At 34.7% G+C, this 12,233-nt stretch overlaps 1 protein-coding gene across 10 annotated transcripts in view; it reads right to left on the reverse strand.

Annotated features, from left to right (window-relative positions):
- The window catches only part of NEK1 (NIMA related kinase 1), a 117,043-nt gene that overhangs the window by 40,995 nt on the left and 63,815 nt on the right, over positions 1–12,233 (reverse strand). For 8 of the 10 annotated variants that reach the window (XM_045576397.1, XM_045576396.1, XM_036424101.2 and 5 more), the window contains one exon: positions 146–229. The exons of the other annotated variants lie outside the window; for them this stretch is intronic. In XM_045576397.1, coding sequence (XP_045432353.1) covers positions 146–229 — 84 coding nt within the window. The remainder of the gene's footprint in view (positions 1–145; positions 230–12,233) is intronic. 10 annotated transcript variants of the gene reach the window in all.

The following is a 12,233-nucleotide window of genomic DNA, read 5'->3' on the forward strand; positions in this document are numbered from 1 at the left end:
GTCAGTCAAAAAAAATATAAACAGGTCCCTATAGACCTACAAAAATCCTCAAATAATTGTTAAGCATTTAAACCATGCAGGAAAGGAAGGCAATCAACTCAAAAACGGCTGTGTGACAGAGGAAGCGAACATGCGGGAAGCGTACCTCTTCCTCTTTGTTTCTCGGCTTCCCTCCTCTTGAAGAGCTGGACCTGCCTCCATACATAGCTGCCAGGTTTTGCAGGATTCCCTGTTCATCATTTAATGTACTAAGTTTAAAGAATAACTAAGGCTATATCAGCATCTTACCTAGGAATATCCAGGTGCCACTTATTTCTTTTGGCCAATACTGGTCATTTATTTCTAGCTGATAAACTGAAAACAAGCCCTGGCGTTTTCCTGTATCAGTTTAACCAACAGAGTCAGTGACAACAGAAGGAAGCAATTAAACTCCATAGATAATTATTTGAAACAGAGACCAGCTATGTTTTTATTAGCCATATAAGTAAACTGTTTTTCCAAAAATGCGTTGGAGGTTAGCTGAACGCCAAATCAAAAATTTCCTCTACAAAGGGCCAATTATTTGTACATGTTTGTTTAAATACTAAATACACAAACACAATACAAACTATTTGAGCTTAAACTTTTTGCACTTAGGCACGTCCTAATACTATACTACAAAGAATTATAGCCAATCACAAACTGATTCATTTTTTAACATAGTTTATCATAAACATGATAATTACCTTATTAGAAATTAGTACCCTCCAATAAAAATATTATAGATTTAATTATTCATTTTCTCTTCCTTCAGCACATAATTGTGTTTCATGTTCCTAATTTAAAAAAATCTTCAGTCTCACTTCCACATCTAATGTCTTTTTATCAACTTGTTGAAAGTGTACTTTTTATGCTCATCACCTCCATTTTCCTGCCTGCCACTCCTTTTTTAACTCACTACAATCTGTTTTCTGATCTCACTGTAACTGAAAATTTTCTAAGGTTACCAATGACCTCTAGTTCACAATTCAAATGAGTAGATTTGAATAGATTTTGCATTTAACATTTCCACTGGAAATTAGTTTGGGCTAAATCTACTCAATTTACATAGCATTATTTTCTCTCATAAATATAATGTATGTTCACTGTACAAAATTTATAAAGTGAAGAAAATATAAATAATTTATAATTCTATTACCTGGCAGGCAAAATTTAAGAATATTTTCTTCCAAATTTTCTTCTATGTATAATGCATGAATATACACACATTTATTTTTACAAAAATTAATTGAATTTTACAGTATTCTGATTTTTTTCACTTAGTATTAATTAACATTAATGTTCTGAGTCTCTTTCAACATTCATTATCCTTAAAAACATTATTCTTAACTGACTACATAATATGCATAATATTCCACTAAATAGTGAATTATAATTTACACATCAAAAAAACACAAAACCCTCTCTTCTCTTTCAGTATTTAAAACAGCACTCTCTTCTGAGATCTTCCAATCTTCACAGGCTTTTCTCTTCTTGGCTCATTGCTAATGTCAATATTTTCTAGAGATTCATTCTTTGGCCCTTCTTTACTTTCTCATTCTCAGGCCTTAACATATGTTGCCAATTCCCAAATCTAAACCAACCTCACAGTCCTTTTCTCTTGAACTTCTGTGTATACTAGTATACAATTGACATCTGGACAATGCTCTTCTGTAGGGAAGGTTCTTCAAATTATTTATAGACCTGACTTCATCATTCTTTTCACTACATTATCTAATTCCCACCTCAGTTATTGATCACAGATGGATATCCAAGTCAGAAAGGTGGGAGTTACCTCTCTCTCTATTTTCTCTCTCTGTCTCATCTGCCGAATATAAATGACTACCAAATACTAAATCTACCTTACAGTAACTCCATAATTTTTATCTCTAGCTTCCTAACTTAGCATCTTACCTCTGATCTCACCCCTCCCCGACCCCAACCCACCCTCCCAGTCTAGACTCAATGTGCTCAGAGAAGCCTTTCTAATCTTCTCTTTCACACTGAGCCAACATAAATCCATTATTTTCAGAATATATTTCACTTTCTGTTGAACAGCAGATAAAGCATCTCTAGTTTCATCTCCCAATCATAAAGCCTACATTCTAGCCATGACAACTACTTGTGGTTTTACGAACTATCATCTTTTCATCATCTCAAAATGGCTAACTCATCTTCCAAAATGCAAACCAAACTTCTCACCCCAGGAAAGCTTTACCCATGCCTCCTTCAGTGAGTTAAGTGTGACCTGCCACACCATTATATAACTCCCACAGTAGCACTCATCATAGTGGTAGAAGGGCAATATTCTGTGACAGTTAAGACAATGGACTGTGATAGGCTGCGAAGTCTGGCAGTTCATGTATTTGTCAATGCCACCTAACCACTGCTGACCTTCAGCAAAATTACTTACTAGTAAACTTGCTGTAAGACTGGCATAATAATACCACCCACTTCATGGGTGTGCCAGAACCAAAAGTATTATTATGTGAGCATATTCTGCCTTCCCTCTCTTCCAGCCTGAAAAAAAAAAAGGATTCTACCCACTCAGTTTCCTCCCCTCTTCAAGATCTTGGCATTAGCTTGTCAGTTACTTGAACTTTGGGGATACAGACCATAGGGTGGGGGAGGTGAGGTGAGGAAAAACAAGGAATAGGCAAGGGTGGTCAAAGATATGAGAAGAACTCTGAAAAGATGTATGGGAATATCTACAGAGTTACAAGAGAGTGGGTAGCAAACTGAATACTGGTATAGATTATATCTCCCTTTCATGGTATTTGAAAAATATAAATAAAACATATCTGAGTTATTTTGAAGCAATCTTTTTAACATTTTGGTTTGAAATATTAAAGGTGAAAAGTACAGGGATGTTCTGTACATCTTTTATCCAGCTTCCGCCAATTTTATCGTCTTGCATCACTATGAAAATTATCAAAACTAGGAAAACTAGCCCTGGTACAAACCATAGAGCTTGATTTCAACAGTTATACATGCACACATTTGTGTCACTTCATCAATGTAATTGTATTACACGTATAGTTTTGTATAACCACCAAAATCAAGATACTTCATTACATACCATTTCTGTAACACTTCATAGCCATATTCACTACTCCTATCCCTAACACCCATCAACTATTAATCTGTTTTCCAACTCTATATTTCACAAATTATAAATATGTACATATATATGTAGAATCATACAGTATATATTTTTTTGAGATTGACTGTTTTTACTCAGTATTATTTCCTTGCAGTTCATTCTTGAATATATGTCACAGAGAAAGGAAAATTTATATTCATTTAGAAACTTGTGTTCAAATGTTCTTGGCAAGTTTACTCTTATAGCCAAAAACTTAAAATTACCCAGATGTACTAAAGTGGATGAATGAATGAACAAATTATGTTATATTCATACCATAGTATCATATTTAGCAGTGAAATGGAATGAAGTATTGAAGTTTTTCTTTATAGAGTTTCTCTAACCTATATAGTTTTTAAATTTCAGTTATCAAAACATGGAAAATTTTGAATTCCTACACAAGTATATAAAATAACTTAAAATCTATTGTCTCTTTAAATTACAATTCAACCTAAAAATTATATAAGTTTAAAATATTTATTCATAGGTCAGGGACTTTGACTTCATTTGCCACAGAACCAATATTATGGTTTATTAGAATTTCCCAAAGCTGTTAATAAAATGTACTGATCAAATAATTTAACTGTAGCGGTTTTCCAATTCTAGAGGATTAATCTTTAAGATCCAGAACTTAATCAAAACTATTCAGGATTGTTTATTTATTTATTTATTTTAAAACATATTTTATTGATTTTTTTACAGAGAGGAAGAGAGAGGGATAGAGAGTTAGAAACATCAATGAGAGAGAAACATCAATCAGCTGCCTCCTACACAACCCCTACTGTGGATGTGTCCGCAACCAAGGTACATGCCCTTGACCGGAATTGAACCCGGGACCTTTCAGTCTGCAGGCCGATGCTCTATCCACTGAGCCAAAAAGATTTCAGCCAGGATTGTTTATTTATAATATGATTTTAAAAAGTATTAGAAAACACACATTAGGTTTAAGACATAACCTCTTTACAAATATATGAGTACTAATATGTATCAATGGAAAATATTATGTGCTGCCTTAAATTACTGATGTTGACATATTTTTCTTGAAGAATCAGGGTTATTATTTTAAACTAGAGGCCTGGTGCACGTGTGCACCAGTGGGGTCCCTCAGCCTGGCCTGCGGATCAGGCCAAAAGTGGCTCTCTGACATCCCCTGAGGGGTCCTGGATTGGGAGAGGGCATAGGCCAGGCTGAGGGACCCCACTGGTGCACGATCAGGACCAAGGAAGGATGAGGGAGGGCTCCAGCGCATGTCCTACCCATCTCACTCAGTCCCGATCACAGCAGCAAGCTAACCTACCGGTTGGAGCATCTGCCCCCTGGTGGTTAGTAGACATCATAGCAAGTTGTTGAGCAGCCGTAGTATATCATTAGCATATTACACTTTAACTGGTTGAACGAATGTCTGGATGACCAGACACTTAGCATATTAGGCTTACATTATATAGGATATTCATCACTGTAGTGTGTTATAGGTACAGTTACTTATACAAAGATATTTAGCAGTTATAATGTTGAATTGAGAAGCAAAAGTTGTTGTAACCCAAAAATCTGCATTAATGACCAGTATAAAATTAGTCCCCACATATCACTCCAACCCTACTTAACACCAGTGTTTAGTTACATTCAACACATCAAGGTCTCTGTTGGTCAATCTCTCCCTGTTTGTTGGGTGTTGTAAATATCTGACAATATAATGCATACCTAATATAAACTGACTGACAAAGTAAATTGCTAATCTTGCCAAAGATGAAGGATTTCACTAAAATGAAGACAGTGATATTGAAAAATTATTCAGATTATATGCAAAATCATCTACAAATATGACAGAAAGAAAATACAAAGAATTATGATTTAGTCTTTGAAAATAGTTTGTGTATTAAAAATTAAGAAAAGATCTTTGGAAAACTGACAAAGGCTCAGCCACTTTTTAAAAAATGGCTCCCTTTTACAATGTTATAAAAGTAAAACCCAAAAAAATAAGAAGTGAAGGATATAGCATCTATCATCAATATGAATTATTCTTCACATGGGTGCAACTTATTATTTCAATGACATATTATAATCCTATATAATAAAATCCTAATATTCAAACTGTCCCCTTGTCCAGGAGTTTAACCAGGAGTTCAACCAAGAGTTCGACCAGGGGGTGGGGATGGCCATCCCTGCCCCAACCAGCGAGGCAGATGGCTGGGGGAAGGGAGGCCCAGGCCGGCCGTGGGCAGCTGCTAGGGATCCTACCTGTGCACTAATTTTATGCACTGAGCCCCTAGTATGTTATAATCTTATGAACTATTGGCCAGGCAGGAGTTACAACACATATGTTACTGCCTGAATAATTTATGAATTTTGTTAGTTTTTTGTTTTTTGGTATCCTAACTGAACAACTACAATCCCTCAAAGTTTCAATTTTTAAAATATTGAAGGCTCTAATGTAATAAAGGACTGAAAGGTCAAATTATAAATGTAAAGCAGATTTAGGAATGAATACCTTTATCAATTTATCTCATTCATGTTTTCCTTTTTGTGGATGCACAAGAATGATATAATAGAAAATAACTCTAAAAGAAGTATTTCAAAAAGTATGAAATAAAAGTGATAAAAAGCACTATATCACGTTAAATTGGCAACATTTTTCCTCTTTTAATCATATGTAAATAAATAATATGCCTATAGCCAGAACTTGAATTTGATAAAAATATATATAGTATTCATTACATAATACTGTCAAAAAAATTATAATCCTCCCCATATTAATTATTTTCCAAATACAGATTTGCAAATATAACCAAAATTCTGATAAATATAAGACAAAGTATTTTTAAATTATATTTTCAAGACAAATATCTAATTAAATTATTTTTTATTTGTTACAAAATGTGAATCTCTATTTTAGCTGTAATTACTTTAAATGTTCTTTTCCCAATATCAACAAAGCTGGGCTACGGAAGGGCATTTTGCAGGGTTGAGTGAATTAGGCATATTACTCTGAGTGACTGTTTCCATGGATTTCTGATTATGTTTTCAAAGTAGGTACTCCATGAGTCTACCATACTCCTCTCACTCTCTCCTCTCTAATTAATTAATAGTGCTGATAAACTCTTGAAAGGGGGTCATGCCTTACTCATTTTTATCTTAAGTACCTAATGATACCTCATGCAGTATAGATGTGTCAAATTATTTTAAAAAAAATTTTTACTTATTTTTTGTTAATCCTCACCTGAGGATATTTTTCCCATTGATTTTTTAAAATATTTATTTATTTATTTATTTATTTATTTATTTATTTATTTATTTTAGAGAGAAATGAAGAGGGCAAGGGGGGGGAGAGAGGATGAAAAAAGGAATGAGGGGAGAGAAGAAAGGGAGAGAGAAGAAAGGGAGAGAGAAGGCAATGGGGAGAGAGAGTGGGAGGGAGGGAGAGAGAGAGAGAAACATCTGTGTAATAGAGACACATGGATTGGTTGCCTCTCACACTGCCAGGACTGGGGCCTGGGATTAAACCTGCACCTGAGGTATATGCCCTTGACCAGAAATCAAACGTGAGATCTTTGGTGTGCATGCTAATGTTCTATTCACTGAGCCACACCAACCAGGGCTAGATGTGTAATACATTCTTGTTGCATAGAATCAATTGTTTACATGCTGAGCATATTAATAGTAATTATTCTATTCCAATTTTATTGTTAATGATCATCTCGTCCACAGCAGAGAACTAGTTCAATGGTCCTAAAAACTTGTTTCCCTTTCCCCAACGAGGCAAGAAAAGGTACCATGAACTATCTCTCCAAGAACATAAGGAAGATAAAATTCAGGTAAAAACTACAAATGGCAGTATCAGGGAATTGCAATAGTCTGATATTGCTAAAGTTTAAGGAATAAAAAAGGTAATAAAGAGAGGGAAATCAAGATCAGTGAGAAAGCCAAAGGATGAAAGCTTTGTGCTAAGCTGGAGAGGTTTTAATTTACTCTCAAAGCAATAAAGAACCACTAAATAACTCTAAGCACATGAGCAATGTGCTCAATTTTGCTTTAGAAAGATCACTTTGGCAGTTCAACTAAAGGATGTATTAGACTAAGTCAAGATTAGAAGTAAAGAGATGAAAGAACTAGCAAGAGATAATTATCTCAACTACAGCAGAAATAATAAAAATAGAAAGGAGGAGATGGATGTAAGATATCCAGAAAGTAGGAAACACGGGATTCCATTACTGACTGGATATGATTTGGGTGGGACAGTGACAGAAAGGAGATAATACCAAAAGATGTCTTGAATTCCCAGTAACTCAAACCAGAAACTTCAACATCAAGCCATCTTTGCTGGTGATTTTCTGCAGCAGTATGGGTAACACATGAAGGCCAGTGGGTTTGAAGACAAAGACATGAATTTAGTTTTGGAAATTGTAAGGATGAGGTACCCGGTAAGATGGTTCAGGTAAGATGAAATAAGCACATGCCACCCTTATTTCCCACTAAATGTAAATATAAAATTTTCAGAAATCTCCATAAAATCTGAGTACTCTGTAAAGAAAAATCAGCAGGAAAATTAGGGAATACCAGAATTCAAAAGTACCATGTTAAGCAAACGTATGATGAGTGTACCACTCTTTAAAAAACAAGGTTATTTTCTACCAAAACCTAACTTGGCAAAACTCCTAAAACTGAGCACTCAGGTAATGACAGAGATCAGAGAAACCTTTTTTTTCTGACTTACGGAGTAGGAGGGACTCTCAGGGAAAACTCAGAGAGCAGTAGGAAATCTTCCCCCTTTTTTCCTTTTCTCTTCTTTTTCCCCTTTCTCTTATGTCACAGCCCCCAGAAAGCTCACTGCTATGGTGAGAGCTGATACAGAAAAGAGCTTATAGGAACTAAAACTCAGGAAAGACAAGTTTTGTCTCCTGAGACACTAAAGCTCCAAGAAGGCAGTCAAAACCTGTGCCCCCTCTGTTCTTCTTTTCTCCCTCCCCCTCCTCCCTTCCACTTGGTCCCAGAAGAGGTAAAAATCCTAGATATATGTCTTATATCTAGAATAATGAAAAGTGAAGCCCCAGAGAATAGGAAAGCATCAAGTCTATGGCATCAGAAAAATGACCCCCTAAGTTATTTACAAAGTCCTAGGCTCACCTATTACCTGTGTGTATGTGGATATAATCTTGTTCAGCATACCAAAGACTTTGAGCATGTAGCAAAGAAACAGACTTCTACCCAGATCCCAGACAGACCTCACTGGACAGTGCACACATGGAAAGGATCTCAAGGACATTGTAAAGCTATGAGAAAAGAAGTGTAAGTAGAACCTCAGTGCACAGAAGAAGGGTTAGGAACTTGCAGCCTGAGCCTACATGCCAACTGTCTGATAAAACAAATATAATCTATAATCTCCATAAAATTTAAACAAAACCCAGAGTTTAATAGTATAATATTCCAAATGTCCAGGACACAATCCAAAATTAATCAGCATACGAGGAACCACAAAAAATCTCACCTTCCTTGGGAATATACAATAAACATAATTAGATGACATAGATGGCAAAATTTTCTAAAAGAAACTATTATAAAAGTGCTTGAATAGCAATAAGCAGTGGTTAAAATACAAGGTATTAGAAAACAAAGAGAAGACAGAAAAAGAAAACAGATAGAAACACAAAATAAAAATACAATTACCAAATAAACTAAAATGAATATAAAAAGGGAAAAAGTAATGAACCAGAAAAGGGAACAGAAATTATCTAAACTGGATAACAGAGAGAAAAGAATTGAGCAGAGTTTCACAAACTTGTAGAACAAGTTCATGTCATCAGAGAACCAGAGAAGAGAATGAATACAGTGTTGAAAAATAGCTGAAGAAATAATGGTTCAAAAATGGTATAAGGCAAAGACCTACAAGTTCAAGAACCTTAACAAACCACCAACAGAATAAACCTAAAAAAATCCAAGCCCAGAGACAACTTAATCACACTGCTGAAAACTAAAGACAAAGAAAAAAATCTTGGAGCATCTAGAGACAAATAAGACATTACCTGTAAGAGAAAAATAATTTGAATAGTAGTCTCATCAAAAACCATCAAGTAACATTTTAAAAGAGAAGAATGAAAGAAACTGTTAACCCAAAATACTACATCCAGTAAAAATATTGTTTAGAAATAAAAGTGTTTAAACTTTTTGTTTTAAAATAAAACTACGAGGATTTATAGCCAGTACACCTGTTCTAAAATAATAAAATTTCTTCAGATGGAGGAAAATGATATAAAAAGGAAACTTGGAAAATTAGGAATGAAGGAATACCAAGAGAAATAGTAAGTATTTGGCACATATTACAAAGTATTCCTGTTCTCTTGAGTTCCTTATATATTTGAAGTTATAAGCAAAAATTATAACATGGTGTGATGGAGATTTAAGTTGTATGTAAATGTATATGTAATTTGCCAACAACTATGGTTAAAAAAAGTTTAAAGGGAAGAGAGTAAAGGGACCTATAGGATAGAAAGATTTCTACATTCTAATTGAAGTAGTAAATTGTTTATTGTTAAAAGTGAAGCCTAGCCGAAATCGGTTTGGCTCAGTGGATAGAGCGTCAGACTTCGGACTAAAAGGTCCCGGGTTCGATTCCAGTCAAGGGCACGTCCCCAGTGGGGGGTGTGCAAGAAGGCAGCTGGTCAATGTTTCTCTCTCATCGACGTTTCTAACTCTCTATCCCTCTCAATTCTTCTCTGTGTAAAATCAATAAAAATATATTAAAAATAAATAAATAAATAAATAAATACAAATAAAAGTGAAGCCTATTTTTTAATCGTATTATCAACCATTAAAAGATATATAAAAGAAAGTTATAGCCAAAATCACAGATTAAATGAAATTAAATAACAAGAAATATTCAAAATGTCTAAAGTGAGAAAGATTTTAGAAAGAGAAACAAAAACAGAGAACAGAAAACAAACAATAAAATGTTATACCTAAATCTAAATAAATCAATAACTATATTTAATGTCATTAAATATAATGATATAATTAAACACCAATATAATTACATGATATAATTACATTCCCACCAATGAAAAGGCAGGAATTGTCCTGGCCTGTGTAGCTCAGTCAGTTGAGCATTGTCCCATGCATCAAAAGGTTGCAGGTTCAATTCTGGGAAGGGGCAATTTCCCAGGTGTGGGTTTAGTCCCAGTTGAGAGCATGCAGGAGGCAGCCAATCTCACACGATGTTTCTTTCTCTCTTTCTCCCTTCCTCTCAAAAATCAATAAACACATAAAAATTTTTTTAAAGGCAGGAATTATTAGAAAGGATTAAAAAATCCACACAAACATAGATTAACTACATAAAAACTCACCTCAACCAATCATTACAGATTAAAAGTAAAGAACATAGAACTATGCCTGTCACACAGTAAGCACCCAATATATGATAAATGTTAACAATATCAGTACTATAATCATCAAATTGAATGGGATGGGAAAGATTACTTTTGAATAGAGGAAGTTATAGTCTTCTCTGAGACTAGAGAAAACAAAGATTGATGGGTAAGTTATAAGTATGGAGGAAGAATATCTGAGGAAATGTGAGCTTAAGCTTAATTTTCTCTGTAAAGTAAAATAATTATTTTCATAGAGAAGGATGAAGGACAAAATCATTGAGGAAAATTCTCACTGTGGGCAATAGGAGAGACTGTTGACCATGAAGCTATAAAATGATTGTTGAGTAGGACTCAGAGCTTGGCAGAAATCAGAAATCATAAACTGATCTGACATTAATCATCAGAGCTTTCATTTTGTCCAGCGCTGCTCAGAGCTCGAATGTAGAAATAGTCCACTCACTAGCTAAATTAGACATAATAAGAAGAGATACACCAGCTCAGTAAAAAGGGCTCCCAGGGAGGACAGGCTGGTCAATGTAACTTTCAGTTACTCCAATGAGTTTAAAGGCATTTCTTTTGGAAAGCACATAAATGCCCATCAACTGAAGTATAAGTAAAAAACTGCAGTACAAGCATACAATAAAATATGACTCAAGAATTTAAAAAGAACAGGCTACTGGCAAACATCATCCTAAAAAATTATAGCCCATATGACCGATAATTTTATATAAAATTCCAGAAAAGACAAAACTATAGTACAGGAAACAGATCAGTGTTTGCCTGTGGCTGGTAGTAGACTGACTGTAAAGGGACACAAGGAAAATATTCCCCCCAAATTTATTAAGATATAATAGACATATAACATTGCATCAGTTTAAGGTGTACAACATCATGATTTTGGATATATGTATATACTGAGAACTGAGTACCAAATAAATTTAGTTACTATCCATCATTTTATATAGTAGCGATTTTTCCCCCTGTAATTAGATGAAGAAACTTTTAAGAGATGATGGAATAGTGCTATAGCATGCCTATGGCAGTGGTTAAATGACTATATATCTTCTGGACTGCAGCACACATCCCTAGACAGACCTTAGCAGTTTCCCTGAGTTAAGGAAACAGCAGTCAGAACTTGAGAAGGTGAAGATCACTAAAATTTCCAGGATGGAGACCAAAGAACAGAGTTGCACAGAGAGGAGTACTGGAGATGTGTCGGGGGTTTCCTCTGAGTTTCTCACTGAGTGACAACAGCTAATGTCAACAATATCTCAGGTTTATTTAGGACTGGGAATGTTTAATTCTTCCAACAGCCAGAGTGGAAAGACCTCCAATTACAGGGCATTAAGTACTCAAGAATACTGCCTTAGCAAGGGGCCAAATTAGTTTTATACTGAAGGCTGTTCAGGACCTGCATAGCAAAGCTAGAAGAAAGCCTTGCAAGACTCAAACTATTCCATGTAACTTAACTGCATAAAACCCCAATATATTAAAAAAGAAAGATAAGTGCTCGCTTCAGTAGCACATATACTAAAAAAGAAAGATAAAACACACAATGCCTGGTATCCAATCACCAATTACCAGATATAGACTCAGGAATGACAAAACAGAATTAGTATACAAGGTCATTAAAACAGCTATTACAATTATATTTCACGTGTTCAAGAAGGTAGAGAAAAGAATAAGTATTATAAAGATAGACATAAAAAGTATTA

The sequence above is a fragment of the Pipistrellus kuhlii genome, unplaced genomic scaffold, assembly GCF_014108245.1.
Source record: "Pipistrellus kuhlii isolate mPipKuh1 unplaced genomic scaffold, mPipKuh1.p scaffold_m20_p_8, whole genome shotgun sequence".
Classification (NCBI taxonomy): domain Eukaryota; kingdom Metazoa; phylum Chordata; class Mammalia; order Chiroptera; family Vespertilionidae; genus Pipistrellus; species Pipistrellus kuhlii.